A 25750-nucleotide genomic window follows, 5' to 3' on the forward strand; every position below is an offset into this window, starting at 1 on the left:
AACTGGAAAAAAAAATTTTTTTTAATCAAAGCTGATCAGAACATTCCTTTTTTTAACCTCTTTTGGGATAGTGTGCAAGATGTGTATCCAGTCCACTGTGATTGGTCTAAAAAAAAAATAGTACTTGAATCCGGCTGGTTTCTTCTCAGAGATGTCACAAGAAAGGCTTTCCTCAAGGATGACAACCCGGCATTGCAAACCCTCAAGAGAAATCCATATTCTGGCACTTAAACACACTCTGGACCCAAAATGTCTCACTCCGAGAGCCAAAGGAGAGCTGCTCACTTAGGACACAGCCAAGTGCTGATGGAAATAGAGGCCAAAGAAGACGGAAACGACTTGGCAGGCCGCAATCCACCAGACATAGAAAGAGAACAGCCCCCGGTAGAAAAGAGGAGTGAAGACGGTGCCCAAGGCACTAAGAGATGCGGTGATCTGTTCTACTGCGGCCTGGATATCTTCTTTCCCAGAGTCCTCGGAGGGGGCGGCCTGGTGAACCAGAATGGCATCAGGTGCTGGAGATGTTAGTGCAGGCTCAGGATAAAGGCCCCAGGAATATTCACCTTTTGGGGAGAGAAAGGAATAGGGGAGAGGTTACATGCACCAAAATTCTTTTATCAACCTGGTATATTTATTTATTTATTGGTTCGATTTATATGCCGCCCTTTTCCAGAGACCCAGGGTGGCTTACAATGCGTTAAGCAATAGCCTTCATACTTTTGTATATACCTGCTCAGTAGGGCTTTCGCGCCCCCCCCAACGGTGTTCTTTTTTATACAAAGTCAGCTTATTGCCCCCACAAACCGGGTCCTCATTTTACCTACCTTCGAAAGGATGGAAGGCTGAGTCAACCTTGAGCCTGGTGAGATTTGAACTTGCAATAATTGCAGGCAGCTGGTGTTACTTTAACAGTGCTTTAGTCTGCTGCGCCACCAAGGCTCTCTCATTTTTATATATATATAAATGCAGTGGTGGGATCCTGCCAGTTTAAAAACCGGTTCGGTAATTGCATTCGCACACACCCGCGGATGTGCAGTTTTAACAAAACTAAATTTCCGCGTTACTTCTGGGAAGTAACACAGCCGAGGTGCGGCAATCCTCACTTTTCGAGAAAGTTGCATAACATTCTCAGAGACTCTTCCCATCCTGCTTACAATCTTTTTGGACTGTTGCCTTCTGGCAGAAGATACAGAACAATTAAAACTCGGACCAGACGTTTTCTGAATAGTTTTTACCCCAGAGCTATAATTGCACTCAACAATGAACTAAAGGGCCACCATCAGTGAGCTGTTGGACAGCATTACTTGGTCTGTTGTGTGGATGTTTGGGTGGTTTAGGGGTGGGGAATTGTGGTGGGTGGGAGTGTGTTTGGGGATTGTTATGTGTGTTGGACCTGGTCTTTGGGTTTTATGTGAATTTCGTTGTATGGGTATACTGTGTATACACGTACAATGACAATAAAGTTATTATTATCCGCTATGCCGTGCGAATCAGCTGAGAGGATAAAGGTATGTAAAGCGCGCAGGGTCGGGCGGATGGGCCCACCTGATTGTCGGAGTGAACCGGTTCGCTCCCAGCTGATCGTTGAAGCTACCGGTACACCTGAACTGGTCCGAACCGGCTGAATCCCTCCCCTGTATAAACACATATAAAAAATCCAGGTGCACCCTTCCTTCCTTTGGATAAAGTTGAAAGCGATGCATTTTTATTTAGCTTAACCAATGTTCAACTAATGAGGCAGCATAAAAGCAAAATTATTTAAATGACACATTTTGGGAGGGAAAATTACAGAGGGAAATAGGGAGTTCTTAATTTACAACCACAATTGAGACCAGAATTTCTGTTGCTAAGCGAGGCAGTTGGTTCAGTTTGTTGCTCCCAATTTTATCACCTTTTTTGCTACGGTTGTTCAGTGAAATACTACAACTGTTAAGGGAAGTATGTGGTAATTAAATGAATTGGACTTTCCCCCAGGGGTGAAATCCAGCAGGTTCTGACAGGTTCTGGAGAACCGGTAGCGGAAATTTTGAGTAGTTTGGAGAACCGGAAGCGAAAATTTTGAGTAGTTCAGAGAACCGGCAAATGCCACCTCTAGCTGGCCCCAGAGTGGGGTGGGAATGGAGATTTTGCAATATCCTTCCCCTGGAGTGGGGTGGGAATGGAGATTTTTCAGTAATCCTCCTCTGGAGTGAGCTGAATGGAGATTTTGCAGTATCCTTCCCCTGCCATGCCCACCATGCCACGCCCACCAAGCCACGCCCATAGAACCGGTAGTAAAAAAATTTGGATTTCACCACTGCTTTCCCCATTGACTTCGTTTGGACCCAGCCCATACAAGTGGTGGATGAGCGGGAACCAGTGGTGGGTTGCCCCCGGTTCGGACCGGTTCACAAGAACCGGTAGTAAAACCAGTGGGAGGCTCCACCCACTGACCCGGACGTCATCAGAAGTGATCTGTGCATGCACGGGCCTGATGCAAACTGGTAGTAAAGGTAAGTAGAACCCACCCCTGGCGGGCAGGCGGGCACAGCCCCATCAAGTGATGGGCACTTTGCACAAGCGGTGGGCACACAGATATGCACACACATCTGCTCACACACAACCATCCCTTAGCGCTCCCTCACTGGTCTACTAAGCCAGAAAGGTTGGGGGACCGCTGCTCTAGACACTTGACTGAAGAATACTTTACCAAGAGTTTTGAGGATGAGGGTGCAGTGCAGGGTGAGAAAGATTGGCGCCAGGTATTGGAGGCTGACCACTGTTACATAGCAGTAGATTCTGGTGATCTGGAAATAAAATAAAAATTAAAAAAAAGGAACAATGAAGAATGAGAATTGAGATCTGGTCATCTAAAGTCTTAAGTAGCAACCCAGATACAGGTAGCCCTCCACTTATGATCAAAACTGAGCCCAAAAATTTCCGTTGCTCAGCAAGACAGTTGCTAAGTGAGTTTTGCTCCATTTTACGACCTTTCTTGCCACAGTTGTTAAATGAATCACTGCAGCTATCTATCTATCTATCTATCTATCTATCTATCTATTTATCTATCTATCTATTTATCTATTTATTTATTTATTTATTTATTGGTTCGATTTATATGCCGCCCTTCTCCGGAGATTCAGGGCGGCTTACAATGCTCCAGGTCCTCATTTTACCTCCCTCGAAAGGATGGAAGGCTGAGTCAACCTTGAGCCTGGTGAGATTTGAACTTGCAGTAATTGCAGGCAGCTGGTGTTACTTAACAGCACTTTAGTCTGCTGCGCTACCAAGGCTCTTTATCACTGTTGTACTATCCCCGTGAGCACCTGATCAAAATTTGGAGGCTTGGCCACTGGCATGTATTTATGACAGTTATAAACATTTATGCATTGATGTATTAAGTATTTATGACATTTATAAACAGAAGCATGGAATCAAAATCACGTGAAGTACCCTGTTTCCCCGAAAATAAGACATCCCCTGATAATAAGCCCAATCAGGCTTTTGAACACATGCACTAAAGTAAGCCTCCCCTTGAAAATAAGCCCCCCCCCAATATTTAAACGCATCCAGTTTTGGTCACATTACAAAAAAGACGTTGAGGCTTTGGAAAAAGTGCAAAGAAGAGCAACTAGGATGATTAAAGGTCTGCGGACTAAAACATATGAAGAATGGTGGCAGGATTTGGGTATGGCTAGTTTAGAGAAAAGATAGACTAAAGGTGACATGATAGCAGTATTCCAGTGTTAGAGGGGCTGCCACAAAGAAGAGGGAGGGTTAACTTATTTTCCAAAGCACCAAGAAGAGCCTTGGTGGCACAGCAGACTAAAGTGCTGTTAAGTAACACCAGCTGCCTGCAATTACTGCGAGTTCAAATCTCACTAGGCTCAAAGTTGACTCAGCCTTCCATCCTTTCGAGGTAGGTAAAATGAGGACCCGGATTGTGGGGGCAATAAGCTGACTTTGTATAAAAAAGAACCCCGCTTAGGGGGGCCCTGAAAGCCCTACTAAGCAGGTATATACAAAAGTATGAAGGCTATTGCTTAACGCATTGTAAGCCGCCCTGAGTCTCCGGACGGCATATAAATCGAACCAATAAACAATAAACCAATAATAAAGAACAAGGGATGGACAAGGAACAAGAGATGGAAACTAATCAAGATGAAAAGCAACATGGAATTAAGGAGAAACTTCCTAACACTGAGGAGAATTAACCAGGGGAAGGCCATTTTCGCCCTCCCCAGGCTCCTAGAAAGCCTCTGGAGCCTGGAGAGGGCGAAAAACGGGCCTACCACGCCCACCGGGCCATCACGTGCCAAAAGCGTGAGGAGCATGGGGGGGTTGTGTGCGCATGCGCAGGGGGCATTGAATTATGAGTGTGGACACACGCGCGATCCCTGCTTTTGGCATGCAACGGCAAAAAGGTTACCCATCACTGCTATAGGGGGGTCTCCTGCCTGAGCAGAGGGTTTGACTAGAAAACCTCCAAGGTCCCTTCCAGCTCTATTCTGATTGATTGATTGATTGATTGATTGATTATGGTCGCAGTGTCCCAGGGTCATGTAATCACCCTTTGCAACTTTCTGACAAGCAAAGTCAATGGGGAAGCCAGATTCACTGAACAACTGCGTTACTAACTTAACAACTGCAGCGATTCGCTTAACAACTGTGGCAAGAAAGGGCGTAAAATGGGGCAACGCTCACTTAACAACGGAAATTTTGGATTCAATTGTGGTCATAAGTTGTGGACTACCTGTAAATGGTTTGCCTCACCTTGCCCTGTTTGCTGTGAACCATCTAGGGCCTACCTTCCGCTGAATCTCCAGCACGGTGATGCGGCCGGCCTCCCGTTTCATTTGCTCCACCCAACGCTCAGCCAGATTCAGATACGCCTGGAGATGGTAGCGGATGACAGCCAGGCGTAGCACACAGAACGCTACAATCGTCCACAGGCGTACAGAATTGTAGGTGGTGTCCGACATGCTGTCACAAAGAGGAAGGAAACACCGCTTAGGGCCCCCCGAAAAAGCTCTACTAAGCAGGTATATACAAAAGTGTGAAGGCTATTGCTTAACGCATTGTAAGCTGCCCTGAGTCTCTGGAGAAGGGCGGCATATAAATCGAACCAATAAATAAATAAATAAATAAATTCATTAGCTCTCTGAGGAGGAGGAAGGACGTCTTTCAAATGCTGAGCTGCCAAGCAACAGCCTGAGAATCTAGGGCTTGATTCCCAACCTCCCTTTTGAATCTAAGTTACTAAGCCTCATGGATGCAGGGATGCTAAAAGGAATGCCAACCCCCCCCAAAAATTAAGCAGAAATTACTTGAATTATTTATTTATTTATTTTATTTATTTGTTAAGCACGTATTAGATTTTATATATATATATGCATGAATTGAATACATAAAATGAATACAATTAAAGGGAACATTAGGACAGGGACGGTAGGCATGTTGGTGCTCTTATGCACGCCCCTTACAGACCTCTTAGGAATGGGGTGAAGTCAACAGTAGCCAGCCTAAGGTTAAAATTTGGGGGGGTTTGGGATGAAACCACAGATTCAGATAGTGCATTCCAGGCATTGACCACTCTGTTGCTGAAGTCGTATTTTCTGCAATCGGGTTTGGAGCGGTTCACTTTAAGTTTGTATCTATTGTGTGCTCATGTATTGTTGTGGTTGAAGCTGAAGTAGGTAGGACAGGTAGGACATTGTAGCAGATAATTTTATAAGCTATGCTTAGGACATATCAATGGCAGCTTAGTTCTAAATTTTCTAAGCCCCAAATTTCAAGTCTGGTGGCATAAGGTATTTTTTGTTGCAAGCGGAGGAGTGGAGGACTCTTCTTGTGAAATATTTCTGGGCACGTTCAATTGTATTAATGTCTGATATGTAGTGCGGGTTCCAGACAGATGAGTTGTATTCGAGAATTGGTCTAGCAAATGTTTTGTATGGTCTGGTTAGTAGTGTAATATTACTGGAGAAGAAGTTACGCAAGATTAGGTTTGCAACCTTTAATGCCTTTTTGGCAATGTTGTTACAGTGGGCTTTGGCACTTAGATTATAGCTCAAAAGGAAACATTTAAAAAAAAAAAAAGGAAATCACAGCCGGAATGCAACTCCCCCCCCGCACTAACTTACATCTGGACCTTCTCCTTGCCCATGGGGGCCTGCAGCAGGAGGTCTCGCGAAATGGGCTTGATCCACATCAGAACCACGATCACGGGAGCAAGAAAACTGGCATGCAGAAGGAGTCTGTGGGATGGGAAGAGGGAGGTTTGTTCTGTGTTAGGCTGATTCTCCAGACTTTGAGGGCCTGGAAACGTGTATCTGGCAACACCCACCCACCCACCCCCAACACACACACACACACAAATAAGCTTTTAAGTAAGGATTAACAGCGTCCAAAGGGCAGGGTCAAAAAAGTCAAGCTCCACAAAGGTGTGATCAAAATTCCACCTGGTTTTTATGTGCATCTCATTAAAAAAATTGGAGCATCGGACTGTATTTATATCTATATATCTACTTATATCTACCTATATTTACCTACCTACCAATCTATATCTCTATCCATCCATCCATTCTATCTATCATCTCTCTCTCTCTCCATCCATCCATCCATCCATCCATCATCTTATAGTCATTCATTCATTCATTCATTCAGTCTGTCTATCAATCATCTTATTTATCTACCTACCATTTTAATAATTTTCAACCATATAAAATACAGCTTTTACTGGTTGAAGGATCACCTTTGTCCTTTGAACAATATGGTGCAGCCCAACTGATTCAACTTGCATTTCCCTTCCCTTCCCTTCCCACATCCTGCTCATATATTCCTGGCTGGGGAGTTCTGGGAATTGAAGTCCATATATCCTAAGGCTGCTAAGGCTGAGAAACACTATCCTACAGCAACTGCTCCACCTAAAAAAATAGCTTTTTTTTTTGGTGCTGTTACACAATTAATCAATGTCTTGCCATTCCCCACCCTAGAAGGCATGAGCTCTCTCTCCCTAAGGATCTTGCAAGTTTTGTATGCATTTACAATACAGATAGTCCTTGATTTATGACCACAGTTGGGACTGGAACTTCCATTGCTAGGTGAGATGGCCCATTTTAAATCCATTTTTGCCACGGTTGCTAAGCGAATCACTGCAGTTATTAAGTGACTCGTGCAGTTGTTAAGCGAAGCTGGCTTCTCTTACTGACTTTCCTTTGTCATAAACAAATGATGATCACATGAACACAGGAAGCTGCAACTATCATAAATACATTCCTATTGCCAGGTGCCTGAATTCTGATCATGGGACTGTGGGGTGCTGCGATAGTCACAAGTGCAAGTCAAGTTGGTTGTAAGTCAAGGACTAGCTTATAAACAAATCAAATTCAAGGGAAGTATGTCAGACCTATTTTAAGGTTCTGTAGATATTCTGAAGTATCATGCTCCTTTCTTGATTTTACCTTCTAATGTTATTTCTGGAACCGTGTCTATGAATCACTGCCTCAATCTTTCACCTATCAATTGTCCTAATTAAGTTGATTCCACATCATAAGGACACTTAGGCCCCTATATTTTAGAAGAAGGTGAGGTAGGTCTTTCTTCAATTCTCAGGACTTATGGGGCTCTTTCTAGGTTCTATCATATTTCAAGACCTAAAATGGACACCCAACATCAAAAATGTAATCAAAAAAGCACAACAAAGAATGTTTTTTCTGCGCCAACCCAGGAAGCTCAAACTGCCCAAGGAGCTGCTGATCCAGTTCTACAGAGGAATTATTGAGTCTGTCATCTGCACCTCTATAACTTTCTGGTTTGGCTCTGCAACCCAACAAGACAGACACCGACTTCAGAGGATAATTAGAACTGCAGAAAAAAAAACAATTGCTACCAACCTGCCTTCCACTGAGGACCTGTATACTGCACCAGTCAAAAAGAGGGCTGTGAAAATATTTACAGACCCCTCGCATCCTGGACATAAATTGTTTCAACTCCTACCCTCAAAACAATGCTTTAGAGCACTGCACACCAGAACAACTAGACACAAGAACAGTTTTTTTTCCCCCGAACGCCATCACTCTGCTAAACAAATAATTCCCTCAACACTGTCAAACTATTCACTAAGTCTGCATTACTATTAATCTTCTCATCATTTCTATCACCCATCACTTCCCACTTATGACTGTATGACTGTAACTTTGTTGCTGGTATCCTTATGATTTATATTGTTTCCTAGTATGATTTGAATGCTTATTTCTACCCTAGGACTATCCTTAAGTCTTGTACCTTATGATTCTTGATGAACGTATCTTTTCTTTTTATGTACACTGAGAGCATATGAACCAAAGACAAATTCCTTGTGTGTCCAATCACACTTGGCCAATAAAGAATTCTATTCTATTCTATTTTAGGGCTAAGCAATAAGCTGGAACGTAACTGGATCTTTGGCTGGTTGGCCACCATCTTGAGCGCATCCAACTGAGTCTGGGCCAGCCGTAGGCCTGGGAAAGTCAAGCAGGCACCAATGAACGAACAGAGGCCCACGAGGCCCACTTTAATTCCGAGTTTTGTCACCGGGATCCTGGAGGGAAGAAACAAATGCCCCATAAAGCCAACCGTGAACCCTGGGCAGAAATCTTCAAAGTTTTTTTTCAGAGGAGAGAAGTTTTTGGTGTTAAGTGAAGGGAGGCAATCAGTTTGCTTACACCTTGGCCAAACTGGTCAGAGCCAGTTTGGTGTAGTGGTTAAGAAGCTGACCTAGAAACCAGGAGACTGTGAGTTCTAGTCCTGCCTTAGGTGTAAAACCAGCTGGGTGACTTGGAGCCAATTACCAGGAGATGGTGAATTCTAGTCCGCCTTAGGCATGAAAGCTGGTTGGGTGATTTGGGGCCAGGGGTGGGCTGCTGGGGGTTCACAGGGGTTCGGGAGAACCTCTAACTAAGATTCTGTCCAGTTCGGAGAACCCCCAAATCCCACTCCTGGCTGGCCCCACCCACCCCACTCCACCCTTCCCAGGAGTCCCCACACGGCCCATTTTGGATGCAGGTAAGTGAAGGGCACGCGTGGAGGCTCTGGGAGGGTGAAAAACGGGCCTACCAGAAGTTTGGGAAGGGCTCCGGAGCCTGGGAGGCTGTTTTCGCCCTCCTGGAGGCTCGAGGAAAGCCTCCGGAGTCCGTGGAGAGCAAAAACGCCCATCCGCCGTGGTGCAGGAGGCTGACTAGGCCACGCCCACCATGGCCACGCCCACCCAGCAACCAGGCAAAGAACCCCTTGCTAAAATTTTTGAAGCCCACCCCTGCTCGGGGCCCAACCCACCTCACAAGGTTGTTGTGGGGAAAAAGAGGAGGAAGAAGCAGTCTTATGAAGGTTCTCTGCCTTGAGTTTCTTATAAAGTAATAAAAATCGAATAAATAAAAACCTATTTTAAAAATGGAATGACATCCTTATTTCCTTATTTATTATTGTCTTTAGAGCCCGACTTTCTCCTGAGGGTTCAAACCCAACACCATAACTACTGGGGGGGGGGGGCGGTGTCCCACTGCCAATAGCAGCAAAAGTTGGGTCTAAACTAGAAGAGGATCAAAAGTCAATAAGCAAAAACTTACATCCATTCCCATCCTTGGTCCATGAAGAAGACCTCCAAATTGTTATGGACGCTGGTTAGTCCTGGACAGGGGAGAGAGCTGATCAAGGGAGTGCAAAGGGCTTAATTTGGCCAGCCAAGGTGGCAAGGGTGCCCAGCTATGGCCCATGCCCGAGGTCACTCACCTGCATTGAGCCCAAATTCGAGGTAATCTTCCCTGACCACCAAAACCACCATTGCGATCAGAAGGAAGAGGAAGGCGAAGGAGAGGCAGACAGAACGCTCACCTCCCTCCTTGGAGCGGAAATAATGACGCATCACCATAACAAAAATTTTGCTGAAGCTGGTGCTAAGGGCATAACGTCAACCATTCTGGACCAAAGGTCTTTTCTCAAGAGGCAACTAGACTTTCTGTTTTTTCTTTGAAGATGTTTCACTTCTCATCCAAGAAGCTTCTTCACCTCTATTCACAACAGAGCTCAAGAAGCTTCCCAGATGAGAAGCGAAACGTCTTCAAAGAAAAACCAGACAGTCCAGAAGCTTCTTCACCTCTATTCACAACAGAGCTGAAGAAGCTTCCCGGATGAGAAGCGAAACGTCTTCAAAGAAAAACCAGACAGTCCAGAAGCTTCTTCACCTCTATTCACAACAGAGCTGAAGAAGCTTCCCGGATGAAAAGCGAAACGTCTTCAAAGAAAAACCAGAAAGTCCAGAAGCTTCTTCACCTCTATTCACAACAGAGCTGAAGAAGCTTCCCAGATGAGAAGTGAAACATCTTCAAAGAAAAATCAGAAAGTCCAGTTGCCTCTTGAAAAAGGACCTTGGGGACAACCATGACCTAGATGACTGAAAATCTCCACAGACATCAACCATTCTGCTTCCAGTCTTTGAAAAGGAAAAGACCGTATTTTAAAATTTGTACAGGTAGTCCTGGAATTACGACATTCAGGTCATTTAGTGACCGAAGTTTCAATGGCACTGAAAAAAGGGACTTATGATCGTTTTTCACACTTATGACCTTTGCAGCCTCCCCAGGGTCACATGATCAAAATTCAGAAGCTTGACAACTGACTCATTTTATGACGGTTAGAGTGTTCCGGGATCATGTAATCACTACTGCAACCTTCTGACAAACAAAATCAAGAGGGGGAAGCCAGATTCACTTAACAACCGTGTTACTAACTGAACAACTGACATGATTCACTTAACAGCTGTGGAAAGAAAGGTCATAAAATGGGTCGCAAAATTAGCTGAATAACTATCCTGCTTAGGAACAGAAATGTTGGGCTCGATTGTGATCGTAATCGAGGGTTACCTGTATGGTATAAAGGTGGATGCAAAAGGGAAGGGTGAAGGTCCCTGGTTGCAAAGGATACACAGAGAATATGGCTGTCAGAAGGCACCAGAGGATTCCAATGTTGGTTTCTTTCTGGGGATCAACGAGGCAATAGTAACCTTCAGTGAAAAGGTAGACCAGAGTGGAATATCCTGCGAAGTCCACATACCACTGATATTCCAGGAAATAGCATAGAACTAAAAAGAAAACAAAAATGCTTAGCAGCCCATCTCAGCTTTGATCTAGTTCAGTGATGGCTAATCTTTTTGCCATTGCGTGCCGGGGGGTGGGTGGGTGTCGCGCGCGTGCACGCGCCCACACCCATAATTCTATGCGCCCCGCCCCCACGCATGCAACCCCCCTCCACGCTCCGTATGCTCCTGGCACACAATGGCACGGTAGGCCCATTTTTTTGCTCTCTCCAGCCTCCAGAGCCTTTCTAGGAGTCTGGGGAGGGCAAAAATGGCCTTCCACACCCACTTGGAGGTCCTCTGGAGGCCGGAAACGGCCCATTTGCCAACTTCCGGTGGGACCGGAAGGTCTGTTTTTGCTCTCCTCAACATCCAGAGATCCACTTGAGGTTGGAAAAGGGACTGTTTCCGGCCTCCAGAGGGCCTCCGGCGGGTGGGGAAGGCCGTTTTCACCCACCCCAGACTCCTAGAAAGGCTCTGGAAGAGCAAAAAACAGGCCTTCCTCACCAGCCCCTGAGGCCCTCCGGAGGCAGGAAACAGTCTGTTTCCCTACTTCTGGTGGGCCCAGAAGGCCCGAAAATCAGCTGGCGTTGGGCTCGCATTCCCACCGATATGGCTACGCATGCCACCTGTGGCATGCGTGCCATAGGTTCGCCATCACGGATCTAGTTCAACGCTGTACAGGTAGTCCTTGATTTACAACAGTTCATTTAGTGACCGTTCAAAGTTACACCACCACTGACAAAGGTGACTTATGACCATTTTTCACAGTTACAATCTTTGTATCATTCCCCATGGTCACGTGATCAAAATTTGGAGGCCTGGCAACTGACTCATATTTATGACGGTCGCAGTCATGTGGGTCATGTGATCCCCTTTGTCGATCTTCTGAAAAGCAAAGTCAATGGGGAAGCCAGATTAATTTAAGAGCCGTGTTCCTAATTTATCAACTGCAGTGGTTCACTTAACAACTGTGGCAAGCAAGGTCATAAAATGGGGCAAAACTCACTTAACAAATGTCTCCTTTAACAACAGAAATTGGGGCTCAATTGTGATCGTAAATCGAGGACTTACCCCTTCGTTTCCCCCAAATTAAAATCAGAAGTATAACTCTTAGTGGTGCAGGTGGACCTTGACTTACAACCGTTCTTTAATTAACCGTTCAAAGTTATAATAGCATGGAAAAAAGGACTTATGACACACTTACGACCTTTGTAGCATCCCTGTGGTCACATGATCAAAATTCAGAGGCTTGGCAACTGACTCATATTTATGACTGCAATGTCCTAGGGTCATGTAATCCCCTTTTGCATCCTTCTGACAAGCAAAGTCAATGGGGAAGCCAGATTCATTTAACAACGGTGTTACTAACTTAACAACTGAAGTGATTCACTTTAACAAGTGTGGCAAGAAAGGTCGTAAAATGGGGCAAAATCCACTTTACAACTGTCTTGCTTAGCAATGGAAATTTTGCTGCCGTAAGAGAGTACACTCTGTGTTTCTGAATTTGGAGCATCCTTATGAGATGACGGCCTTCCTGGACCACTCCGTATGATAAACATGTAGCTAAGAAAGTCCAACTTCCACATATTTACCCAGAGCATCCACTGTCCGGATAGGACTACTCTCCAGTTGCAGATCAATATCTCGGGGAACGGTCGAAGGTTTCCCATCGGTCACTCCATTGATCCTCCTGCTGCAAAGAAACAACCAACATCCCTGGTTACTGCTTAACTTGGTTTAGGTTTGGTGTAACTGGAAAATAGATCAAGTTCCCCCATCAAGCATTTTCTCTAAAAAAAGGTGCTATCTGCAAACCTTCCACTCTCCGATTGCCAAATGCTTATCCATCTGAGCGAACAAAAACCATTATTATTTTTACCCAATTCTTTAGCATTTTTTATTGAGTTTTAGAGTATTGTAAAATACAAAATAGAAAAGTAAATAGAAGAACAACGAGGGGGGAGGGGAAAGGGGGAAGAGAAGTGAGGAAAGAGCGGGGGAGAAAAAAGAAAAAGAAGCATTGACTTCTGACTCTCTCAATTACAGTAAAACGGGGGTGTCAAACTCAAGGCCCGGGGGCCGGATCCGGCCCGCGAAATACTTAGATCTGGCCCGTGGAGCCTCCCTGGAAACAGCGAAGGACTGACCCGCGGTGCTTCTGCCAGCAAAAACAGGCTCCCGAGCTCCGTTTTCTCTGGCAGAGGGTTGCAGGAGGCCAAAAATGGTGCTTGAGAGCCCATTTGCACTGACAGAGCGCTTGAGCCACCACAGGCGCCAACTTGAGTGATGTTGAGCTGGCCACGCCCACCCTGACCACGCCCTCAGGTCAAACACAACCCTGATGCGGCCATCAATGAAATCGAGTTTGACACCCGTGCAGTAAAATAAGGCATTAACATAAATCACAACTTTTTGCTTTTCCATAAGGGTATGAACAAGCCATTTCTATAAAGATCTATCAATCTAATCTAAAAAAAACCAAAGTCAGAGTTTCATTCTTTTTCACATCGAGCACGAAGTTCAGAAGCAGTCTCCGTGTGGAAACAAAAGTACTTAGGTTCTTTTCTTTAAACAAAGTACTCAGTTTTGCCATTTCAGCCAACTCCATCAACTTCTGCAACCTTTCTTCCATGCCAGGAATCGAAGTGTCCTTCCATTTTTGTGCATACAATAGTTTTGCTGCTGTCAACATATATAGCGTGATGGCGAACCTGTGGCACGCGTGCCAGAGGTGGCACACAACACCCTCTCTGATGGCACACAAGCTGTCACCTCAGTTCAGCTCCGCTGTGCATGCGCTTGTGCCTCCTGCCGGCCAGCTGGTCTCCAGGTCTCTGCAGTGCATGCGCGGGGGTAGGGCGCATACACGGGGCATGCATGCGTGGGGCCGCGTGCACATTGCATTTTGGAGGTTCAGGCGTGCATACACGTGCTTTGAACACTCAGTCCGGAAAAGGTTAGCCATCACTGATATATAGTAACAAAGTTCCAAATTTTTTGTCTAGTTCTTTTTCCATTAAACCCCAAAACGAAAAGTTCTGATTTCATATATATATATATATATATATATATATATATATGTATATGTATATGTATGTGTATGTGTATGTGTATGTGTATGTATATGTATATGTATATGTATATGTATATGTATATGTATATGTATATATATATATATATATATATATATATATATATATATATATATATAATATATATAATAAATAAATTATATATATATATATATATATATATATATATATATATATATATATATATATATATAATTTATTTATTTTATATACCGCCCTTCTCCCAAAGGGACTCAGGGCTGTGTACTGCCAACATAAAACACACAAATATAAAATTTAAAAACAGTTTAAAAATATTAAATAGTTTGGCCCATATCTAATTAAAATAAAACTATCCGATTTAAATGTTTAAAAAATTAAGAATTGACAATTAATAAATTTAAAAAATTAGGCCAGCCTGGCTTGTTGAAATAAAAGCATCTTGAGGGCCCGGCGGAAGGTGCGTAAGTCGGGAATCCTCCACATCTCAGGGGGCAATTCGTTCCAGAAGGCAGGAGCCCTCCATTTATCTCCATTTTCAAAATTTTCTGTATTCTGTAGCCCAGTGTTTCTCAACCTTGATAACTTTTGAGATATGTGGACTTCAACTCCCAGAATTTCCCTGAAATTCAGTGACTGAATTTCTTGTATTTTTTTCCCCAGCCGTTAGTTAGAGATGCACAAGAAGCTACTTAATTCAAGGTCACTCTTTCCTTATAGAGATACTGCAGAAGTTGCAATTACTTACAAAGCTTCATGATGGCAATGTATGTAACACAGTGCAAAAGTCCAACGATGGAGAATGTGGATTCTCCATTCTCTTAAGTTTTAAAAAGAGACTGGGTATAGCATCTCTTACAGATGGTTTCCATGGTTTTCCTGCACAGGGCAGAAGGTTGGACCAGAGGATCTTTGTGGTTCTCTCCAATATCACAACTCTATGATATTATGTACTACCTTAATTTTAACTGAACAATCTAGGACAATGTTTCTCAACCTTGGCAACTTGAAATATACGGACTTCAACTCCCAGAATTCCTTCTGGGAGTTGAAGTCCGCATATCTTAACCAGTGGTGGGATTCAAATAATTTAACAACGGATTCTCTGCCCTAATGATAGGCTGGGTGGGTGTGGCCATGGTGGGCGTGGCCAGGGGTGTTTGATAGGAAGCACTCAGTCTCCTGCACCCGCCTGGTAGCAAAAACAGGCTGCCGGGGGAGGGGGATGCGCCAACCTCCCCCCATGCCCCATTTTGGGCCTAATATAAGGTGACCAGACGTCCCGCTTTTGGCGGGACAGTCCCGCTTTTTAGCAATTTGTCCCGCGTCCCGCGGCGTTTCAAAAAAGTCCCGATTTTTCATTCTGCCTCCTCAGTCCCGCTGCCTCTTGAGCCCCAGCTGATGGCTAGAAGAAAAAAAACCTTTTTAAACTCTTGCCCGGGACTTCAAAGGGCCGCCCTACAGGCAATCAGTGTAAAGCAGTTTTTTTTCCCCTAGCTAAACTGCAGAAACGAAACCGAAACCAGGATCTTTGGTGGAACGTGACAAAATGAGGCAGAGAGAGATTTATTTTTATTTTTCCTCCCCAAAAAAGGTAGGTGAAAAACTGCAAACAATGGGAAATTTAGGAGGAGAGTTCAAGATTTTAAAACACAAAAGAAAAAAAAGCTGTATTTAACTAGGGAATTGTAATAATTGAATTGAGATACTATTAATAGTATATTGTGTTGAAAGCAGAAATGTTTAAGTTGTGGTTCAGAGGAATATATGGGGGAAATTATTTGGTTTATTATTATTGGTAAATATAATTAATTGATTTGTAAGAAATTGGATTGCATGGAAATAATTGGAATATTCATGTTCATATTGATTAATATACAAAAAAGATAGTTTTATAACTAATTGATTTATATTAAAATGTTGAATTTGTATTAAACAACTGTATTACATAATTACATAATTAACCAATGTGAGGATGGATATAAAAATAGATGACAATGGAAAGGGGTATAATATAGAATAGAAGGGAAAAATTGAATTTGATTAAGATTAGAGATGAGGATGAAGGGTAATATTGGTTTTTAAAAAAAAATAGATGAGGCATAAATATGGCAAAAAGGAAATATAGAAATTGTAAATTTAATTGAAGTGACTAAACACTGTTTAAATTTGTGAACCGGCCAAATACTCTGTTCAAAGAAAATAAATTGTATGTTTGTATGTGTGTTTCTAATTACTGCTATTTATTCATATTTGTTCTCTTTTATTCTTTAAAGTTTAACCATTCATTCTTTATCTTAATATCTTTATATTTACTTGGGGTTGGCTTTCTTCCCTTTCATCTTTTTTATTGTACAGCAATCTTTCTCCTCAAACCTACCACCTCTCTCTTTTCTTTCCTTCTTACTTTCTCTTCCCCCCCTCTTCTTCTCCTCCCTACTTCCTCTTCCTTTCTCCTTCTCCTCTCTTCCTCCCCCTCTTACCCTCGCTCCTACTCTAATTTCCCTTCCCTTCCTTCATCCCTCTCTATTGCTGTATCCTTTTATGCATATGGACTACTCAGAGGGCTGAAAAAGTTATTTTTGACTGGTCCTCGCACTTTTGACCAGTCATCGAACTTACGACTGTCTTCACATTTTATGTTTTTTGCCCTATTTTATCACCATGGTGAAGAGAAGCAGTTGTGAAATGAGTGACATGGTTGTTAAGGATGCTGCATGGGCATAAATGTGAGGATGGTCATAAGTGTGAGGACCAGTCAAAAGTGCGAGGACCTGTCAGAAATGACTTTTTTCAGCCCTCTGGTTAGTCCTTTTGTGCATATGGACTACTCAGAGGGCTGAAAAAGTTATTTTTGATTGATCCTCGCACTTTTGTCCAGTCCTCAAACTTAGACTGTCCTCACATTTTACATTTTTGCCCTATCTTCTCATCATGGTGAAGAGAAGCAGTTGTGAAATGAGTGACATGGTTGTTAAGAATGCTGCACGGGCATAAATGTGAGGATGGTCATAAGTGTGAGGACCAGTCAAAAGTGCGAGGACCTGTCAGAAATGATTGTTTCAGCCCTCTGGTTAATCCTTTTGTGCATATGGACTACTCAGAGGGCTGAAAAAGTTATTTTTGACTGGTCCTCACACTTTTGACCAGTCCTCGAACTTACGACTGTCCTCACATTTTACGTTTTTGCCCTATCTTGTCACCATGTTGAAGAGAAGCAGTTGTGAAATGAGTGACATGGTTGTTAAGAATACTGCACGGGCATAAATGTGAGGATGGTCATAAGTGTCAGGACCAGTCAAAAGTGCGAGGACCTGTCAGAAATGACTTTTTTCAGCCCTCTGGTTAGTCCTTTTGTGCATATGGACTACTCAGAGGGCTGAAAAAGTTATTTTTGATTGATCCTCGCACTTTTGTCCAGTCCTCGAACTTACGACTGTCCTCACATTTTACGTTTTTGCCCTATCTTGTCACCTTGTTGAAGAGAAGCAGTTGTGAAATGAGTGACATGGTTGTTAAGAATGCTGCACGGGCATAAATGTGAGGATGGTCATAAGTGTGAGGACCAGTCAAAAGTGTGAGGACCTGTCAGAAATGACTTTTCAGCCCTTTGAGTAGTCCCTATACACATAGCCATGGCCACCCGGTCACATGACCAGCTAGCCACGCCCACCCAGTCACATGGCCTCCAAGCCACGCCCACACAATAAGTCACGCCCACAATGGTGTCCTTCTTACCAATGTTAAAATCTGTTCACCTTACCCTATACACATAGCCATGGCCACCCGGTCACATGACCAGCTAGCCACGCCCACCCAGTCACATGACCAGCTAGCCACGCCCACAAAATAAGCCACGCCCACAATGTCCCTCTTTACCAATGTTAAAATCTGGTCACCTTAGCCTAGTAGGCCTCCCTGAAGCCTCCTGGGAGCCAAAATGGGGTGCATGGGGACTCCTGGAAGGGGAGGGGTGGGCTCAGCCAACAATTTAACTACTGATTCGCCCGAACTGGCCTGAACCGGCTGAATCCCACCATTAATCTTAATGTTGCCAAGTAAAAAAACACTGCTTTAGCCAATTTACGTGCCAAGATGATCGGCCTTTTGCTAATGGGACTTACCTGTCCCGCTTACTCTTTGGCTTCTGCTTCCCTGCCAGAGCAAGTAGCTCCTCTTCTGAAGGATGTTTGTAGCGGTGCAAGCTAGCAAAATATAAAACACCAGTTTGAAGCCACATAGAAAGGAAAAACAAGCTGCCATAGATACAGAACCTGTTTGTTAGTCAGTTGATCATTATTTCACCTCTTTATGTTTTTCTGTTGAAAACCGGGGGACAGTGTCTGTGTGGCAGGGAATTTTTTTTAATTTTTATTTATTCAGTTATTAATTTTATATGCCACCCATCTTACTATCAAGCGACTCTGACAAAAATAAGGCGCTCCCTCCTGTGAAAAGTTAGGAGATGTTTGTTTAAGACATTCTGTAGGTCAGTTTACAAAATTCAGGATTTGCACAGAACATGAGGTATCAGAAGCCATGGTGGCGCAGTGGTTAGATTAGAATGCAGTATTGCAGGGTGACTCTGCCCACAGTCAGGAGTTTAATGCTGACTGGCTCAAGGTTGGTTTAGCCTTCCAGTCCTTCTGAGGTCGGTAAAATGAGGACCAAGATTGTTGGGGACAATATGCTGACTCGGTAAACCGCTCAGAGACTCCTGTAAAGCAGGAGTGAAATCCAGCAGGTTCTGACAGGTTCTGGAGAACCGGTAGTGGAAATTTTGAGTAGTTCGGAGAACCGGTTAATACCACCTCTGGCTGGCCCAGAATGGGGTGGGAATGGAGATTTTGCAATATCCTTCCCCCAGGAGTGGGGAGGGAATGGGGATTTTGCAGTATCCTTCCCCTGGAGTGGGGTGGGAATGGAGATTTTGCAGCATCCTTCCCCTGCCACGCCCACCAGGCCACACCACGCCCACCAAGCCATGCCCACAGAACCGGTAGTTTAAAAATTTGGATTTCACCACTGCTGTAAACCACTATGGAGCAGTCTAAGTGCTCTTTCAGTCTAAGTGCTCTTGCTCTTGTTATCAAGAAATTTCTTTTAAATTCTGGGCCCCAGTTGGGATTCTGAAAAAAAAAAAAGGTGTCACAGGGCTTGATGATATTATTTTTAGATTCTTTTAATTTGCAATACAGGAAGCTCTTGCTTCAAGCATCATTTTTCCTTCCAAGAATGCATCTGTCTCCTGAAAACAGACCTCTAAAGTTATTCTTGGAGGATAAAGATGTTCTGGGGTTGGGTAATGCTCAGAGGTGGGTTTCACGGATTTTTACCACGCTTGCTTCGTGTGTGTGTGTGCCTTCCGTGCATGCGCCCGGAAACGGCGCTAAATAGGACAGCATAGCGCCAGGGTGGATGGGGCCACCTGCAATCTCTGTTACCGGTCCATCTGAACCGATACGAACCGGCTGAATACCACCACTGGTAATAATATGTGAGAATGACTTTGGGAGTCAGAAGAAAAGTCAGGTCACAGCCCTGAACCCTACTGGAAAACGGATATACTAATAAAACAGACAAATATAAGCTTATGCACTAAATGATCTTGGAAGGGGAAACAGGGAAGCCATTTCAATCATTTCCCCAGATATTTAGGGACTGGCCACATTCACTGAGGCAGCTAATCTGCGATGGTGCCCATAAGATGCTCTTAGAATTCCAAATCAGCCCCTCCACAGCCAGAGAAGCAAAAAAAGCATTTCTGTTTTTAAGCAAAGCTTTCTCCGATTCATAGTACAGAGTTTTTTTTTCAGTTGCAAAAAAACAAACTTGACTTTTCAGGACATCTGCAGGAGGGCTCAAAAATGTCAAAGTAGCAATCACAACTCTGCAATGAAAACACCACCCCTTTTGAATGAGTCACATGTACAATCATCACCATCATCATCTTTTAATGACCCCATTATCCCTTGTGGAGTGGAGTCTGGGCAACTGAACGGAGCTAGCAGAGTGTTTTAATGGCCAGATGCCCTTCCTGTCGCCAATGCGGAGTTTTGTTCGGCAGATATATTCTCAGTGTGCCCAGAGAGAGAGAAATATCTGCCTCTACTTAGGATCGAACTCACAGCCTCCTGATTGTGAGGCAAGAGTTCCACTTTTAGGCCACCGCACCAATGAGTCACATGTACAATGCACGTTCAAAAAAGGAAGGCCTTCAATCGCTCGGTTGTCAACTCAACTTGTTTGACACACATAGACCCTCTCTGGACCATCCCTGTTCCAGTCTTTGTTGCAAATTTGAGAGGCCATTTTCTCCTCCTAAGGTTGCAGCAAGACGGGATTCGTTGAAGGCTTGCTGAAGAAAATCTGGTGTGCCAGGCTCAAAGAAGGAGCCCCTTTTTGCCTTCCACAGAACAAGCTATGTTTGCTACTACAGAGCGACACGACTGTCTCGTCACAAAGGATGAGGTACCTTCCATTGCAAAGGAGCCATCGAGCGAAGGACCAGTGGGGTGCCATCTTCTGAAAGACGCTGGCTACGAACAAGGAGAACACAAGCTGTATCCCCATCAATGCCTGCCAAGAAGAAAGAGACACATCAGCTCATCAATGCCACAGGCTTCTAACTCCAGCAACCATGACTCATAAATTTCTCTTCCATCCAAGAGAAAACAGCCACTTTTCCCAATTATCTCAGGTGAAGAACTTTGGTTTCTCCATCCTATCAGCCCTCCAGACCAGGGTTTCCCCAGCTAGGATGTATACATTTCAAATGTTTTTATGTGTATGTACGAGTTTGAAATAGTGTTTCTCAATAGTGTTAAAGATGTGTGGACTTCAACTCCCAGAATCCCCACACAGGAGGTGTGGAACTCAAATGCTGGCTGAGGAATTCTGGGAATTGAAGTCCACACACCTTTGAGAGGCCAAGATTGAGAAACACTGCTCTAGATGCATCAGAACGCATCTCAGTTCATCGCAGGCTGGGGATGATGGGATCTACAGCCCTGCATATGGAGGCTCAAAAGGAAGTACACAGCAAATACAATGGAGCCTTTTTAATTTTTTATGTGGAAAGGAGGAGAGAGAGAGGGGAGGGGAGAGGGAGGGGGAGAGAGAGAGAGAGAGAGAGAGAGAGGGAGTGCACTAACTCCATCTTATTCTCTTTTCTGATTTTCAAAAAGGTAATATTGTTACCCAACTGTTACTCAGCATCAGAACGAGTTGATGATATTTATTCTTACATTGATGATGTTACCTAGTTGGGTCATTAAATGTCTGCAAGCAAACAACCAAGCTCAGAGAGCACCAGGGACTCCACAATGATTTATTATTTTCCAACAAAATGTACCTTTTAATTCTGTTTGGAGACATGTCTCGTCCATTTTATTTGCTTCCTTTTTGCATATTTTTCACAACCCCCCCCCACACACACACACACACTCCCGGTCAAATACAAGGAGGCACTGCATTGCTTCAGGGTTGAGCTACAATGTAGACATTTGATAGGGTGGCAAAATGTTGTGATGCCAAACCCTGGTCTATTTTTAAAAGCAGGACACTGATCCGAGAAGAACTTCAGAAAGCATTAGGGGCAGAACTAGCCGAGGAGAAAGAGATGGAAGAAACTGAGGGAAGGCTGTTACCTCAGCCCCATCACTGAGCAACAGAATACGTTTCTTCTCAAAAATATTAATTTCCAGTTAAAAATCTTTTTCCTTCTCTTTTTTTCTGACACCAGAAGAGCCAGCAAACCTGTCTACCACCCGCCAGCACCCTCACCAGTTCAGTAAAAAAAAGTATGTCGGGGAAAAAATTGTCTTATTTCAAGAAATAAGCAGCAACAAGCAAGGTGATAATCCCCACTGCTGAGCTGAGGAAAAAGATTGGATGCTTCCCTTAAAAGGCTCATTGAGCAGCATTTCTAGATGTCAGATTTTCAAACTTGATTTCACACCTGTCCGTGGAAATACAGGTAGTGCTCGACTTATAACAGTTCGCTTAGTGACTGTTTGAAGTTACAACAGCACTGAAAAAAGTGACTTATGATCATTATTCACACTTATGACTACTGCATCATCCCTATGGTCACATTGACATTTGATTTACATTTGGATGCTTGACAGCTGACTCACATTTATGACGGTTGCAATGTCCCTGGGTCATGTAATCCCCTTTTGCAACCTTCTGACAAGCAGAGACAATGGTGAAGCCAGATTCACTGAACAACCATGTTACTAACTTAACAACTGCAGGGATTCACTTAACAACTGTGGCAAGAAAAGTTGTAAAAGGGGACAAAACTCACAAAACTGTCTCATTTAGCAACAGAAATTTTGGGCTCAATTGTTATAAGTTGAGGACTGCCTGTACTGTGTCCAGTCATTTGTTAATTAGAATTGTGAATAAAGGTAGTCCTCAATTTATAAGTATAATTGAGCCCGGAATTATGGGCGTAAACTGTGCCAGTTGTTAAATGAATCATCACAACACCAACTCAATTTTATGGCTTTTTTTTGTGGTGATCATTAAGAAATCCATGGTCATTAAGCAAACCCATTGTCTGCAATTGGCATTTTTTTGCTGGAAATAAGATAAAAAGGCTGCTTAATAAATCACGGCCACATGACTGTGGGAAGCTGCAAATGACCGTAAATGATGTCCAGTTGCTAAGTTCCCAAAATGTAATCATTTGATCACAGGGGCCGGCCATCAGAACGTCAAATTCAGGTTGTAAGTGCATTTCATGGAGTTCATCTTAACTTCCAACGGTTGCTAGGCAATCGGACATAAATAAAAGACTACATGTCGGTAACTTCCTATTATGCAAATACATTTCTTTGGGCCTTTTCAGTCCACACAGGATCTTATATTTGTAGACATACAAATGCAAGGCAAGAATTCAAACCTGCCACCATTTGCTCAAAAAAGCATGATTCAAAGTAACAAGAAGCCATGGATGGGTTCATACAATGCATGATTCCATCTTCCATTTCACACGTTTGTGTTCCAAACCATGTTGGCCAAGGGATGCTACTTGGGTGCATAGGCACAAGGTTTGTTTAAAAACAAACAAACAAACAAACAAGAAAGGATATTATCTCCATGCAGCAAAATATTGCCTGCTCCTCTTGGTGAGATTGTATGGTGGAAGTGTTAAGGGCAGGGGTGAAATGCTCCTGGTTCAGACCGGATCGGGCGATCCAGTAGCGCTTGTGGCATGTGGTTCGGAGAATAGGTAGCAATGGTGGCGCGAGGCTCCGCCCACCCGCCTGGGTGTCGTTACTTCCTGGTTTTAACCTGCTGTGTTTTTTACCCTCTGCACATGCGCAGAAGGTTGTACACTTCCAAACCGGTAAGGAAGGTAAGTAGATTTCACCCCTGGTTAAGAGTTTTGATTTGTATGCCACTGGTCCAACGTCTTGTGAGAAAAGGATCAGGAAGCCACCAAATAAGTATCAGTTAAGAGCTGACACATGAAAAAGTCTGAGTTAGTACAAATTATCGGTCCTTTTGCTGTGTTACGCCTAGTGCCGCATAACAGGGTGATCTTCCGTTACTTGTCCCAGCTTCTGCCAACCTAGCAGTTCGAAAGCAGGTAAAAAATGCAAGTAGAAAAATAGGGACCACCTTTGGTGGGAAGGTAACAGCGTTCCGTGCGCCTTTGGTGTTGAGTCAGGCCGGCCACATGACCACGGAGACGTCTTCGGACAGCGCTGGCTCTTCGGCTTTGAAACGGAGATGAGCACTGCCCCCTAGAGTCGGGACGACTAGCACATATGTGCGAGGGGAACCTTTACCTTTACCTATCGGTCCTTTGTGAGCAAAAATCACAGCCCAGTGCCAGAGCACTTCTTCCCTACATAAAAGATCAGTTCCAAGAATCTCAGACACTGGGTGATATAACAAAGGGTTTTACGAGAAACACACACACAAAAAAAACTTTGTCAATCCAAATAGGTATCTCGGCTTAAACCAGCTAATTATCATACTGTAAAGTGTAAACCAATGTTTTCATCTGCTGTTTATGCTCCATTTCAAGGTAGCCTGCTCCTGACCATGGAAGCTCGATTTAATGCGTCACGATTACCCCAAAGCTTAAGACGTGCGCAGCCGTCTCCTCTAATCAAATTCAATTCGCCTTTAGAAACATTCAAAGTTCTCCATCCATTTCTATGTCAAAGCAAAATACCTGTAAGGAAAGGACACTAAAATAGCATCTTCCCCCACCCGTAATCCTCTTGAAAGGGAGAGGAAGCAGTTTAGCGAAAGCAAATAAAAGCTTAATTAAAATTAAAGGCTCACCATTGTATTGGAGGATCACGATCCGGAAAAATAAAAAAATAAAAGAAAATAAATTCAAAGACCGGGCAAAAAAAGAGAAAGTCAAATACAGCGTGCCTTTCCTTCTAATCCCATAGCCAAAAGGAGGCGTGAAATCCTCTGGACCAATCAAAAGCCGCACCAGCCCACGATCGTCAACCAATGGCAAAAGAAGGAGGCAGGCGGTGATTTCCCTTTTCTTTCCTTGGTGAGAATTCAAGGTCCACCTGCTTCCGCTTTTCAGCTGCCTACCCCGCCGCGTTGCATCTTGGGATATGTAGTCTCCTCCTTGGCGGTGTAAGATTACTGTACTGTACAGCAATGTTACAAAAATGCTTGTTTTTCCTCTGCAAAATCGCTTATGTTTATATAGCAGCAGCAACTATTCTTTTCTTTATCTCTCTCACATATTCTTGTAGGGAAAAGTTATTTATGCTTTGGGCTTGGGCACCAGCGTGAGGAAAAATTAATATTGATATGTGAATATATGCATGTGCATTTACATAAATGAATCGGACCTAGCTATGGATTTGTTCAGGAAGCCAGTGTGAATGGAACATAATGAAACAGGTAACTCTAGGTCAGCTAATGAGTCTCAATCTTATGTGCATTGTATGATTATGCAGTGCATTCTTTCCATATATCTTTATTGCTGCTATTAATGCATTTTATGTAAATGCACTAAATAAATAAATAAACTGAATATATATTGAAGGCAGCTGGGGAGGGTGGAAAATAAGTTGAAACCTGGGGGAAGAAATATCCCAGGCCTCCTCAGGGTGCCGTCCGCCAGACAATGTCGGCTGGCGACCCCCAGGGGGAGAGCCTTCTCTGTGGCGGCGCCTACCCTCTGGAACAACCTCCCCCCAGAGATACGTACAATAACAGACCTCCGGATTTTTCGTTGGGCCCTGAAAACCTATTTATTTCAACTAGCTGGGCTGGCTTGAGCTAAATTTTAAATTGATTTTAAATTGGGTTGTTTTAATTTATGGCCACAATATTTAATTATTTTAAACTGTTTTTAAATTTTGTATGTCCTGTTTTTTACTTTGGCTGTTCACCGCCCTGAGTCCTATTTGGAGAAGGGCGGTATAGAAATTGAAACAAACAAACAAACAAACAAACAAACAAATAAATAAATAAATAAGTAAGTATGGATTATGCTGATTTTACTATTCTAATAGTTGGAAGTTCACTGGAAGTTCTACTAATGAAAATCAAGGAACCAATGAAACAATGGGACTAAAATTAATTGTAA

At 43.5% G+C, this 25750-nt stretch overlaps 1 protein-coding gene across 1 annotated transcript; it reads right to left on the reverse strand.

Moving 5' to 3' along the window:
- On the reverse strand, nucleotides 1–24616 carry TMEM161A (transmembrane protein 161A). The gene is made up of 12 exons (XM_034422582.3): nucleotides 24472–24616; nucleotides 20639–20742; nucleotides 18288–18368; nucleotides 12685–12785; nucleotides 10939–11095; nucleotides 9748–9899; nucleotides 9585–9645; nucleotides 8417–8560; nucleotides 6123–6236; nucleotides 4788–4962; nucleotides 2690–2786; nucleotides 1–563 (listed from the first exon to the last, which is right to left on the reverse strand). The coding sequence occupies exons 1-12, from the start codon at nucleotides 24472–24474 to the stop codon at nucleotides 286–288; spliced, it is 1467 nt and encodes a 488-aa protein (XP_034278473.1). The 5' UTR covers nucleotides 24475–24616; the 3' UTR covers nucleotides 1–285.
- Nucleotides 24617–25750: the final 1134 nt, after the last annotated feature.

Source organism: Pantherophis guttatus, chromosome 1, assembly GCF_059756535.1.
Source record: "Pantherophis guttatus breed Tessera chromosome 1, ASM5975653v1, whole genome shotgun sequence".
Lineage (NCBI taxonomy): Eukaryota > Metazoa > Chordata > Lepidosauria > Squamata > Colubridae > Pantherophis > Pantherophis guttatus.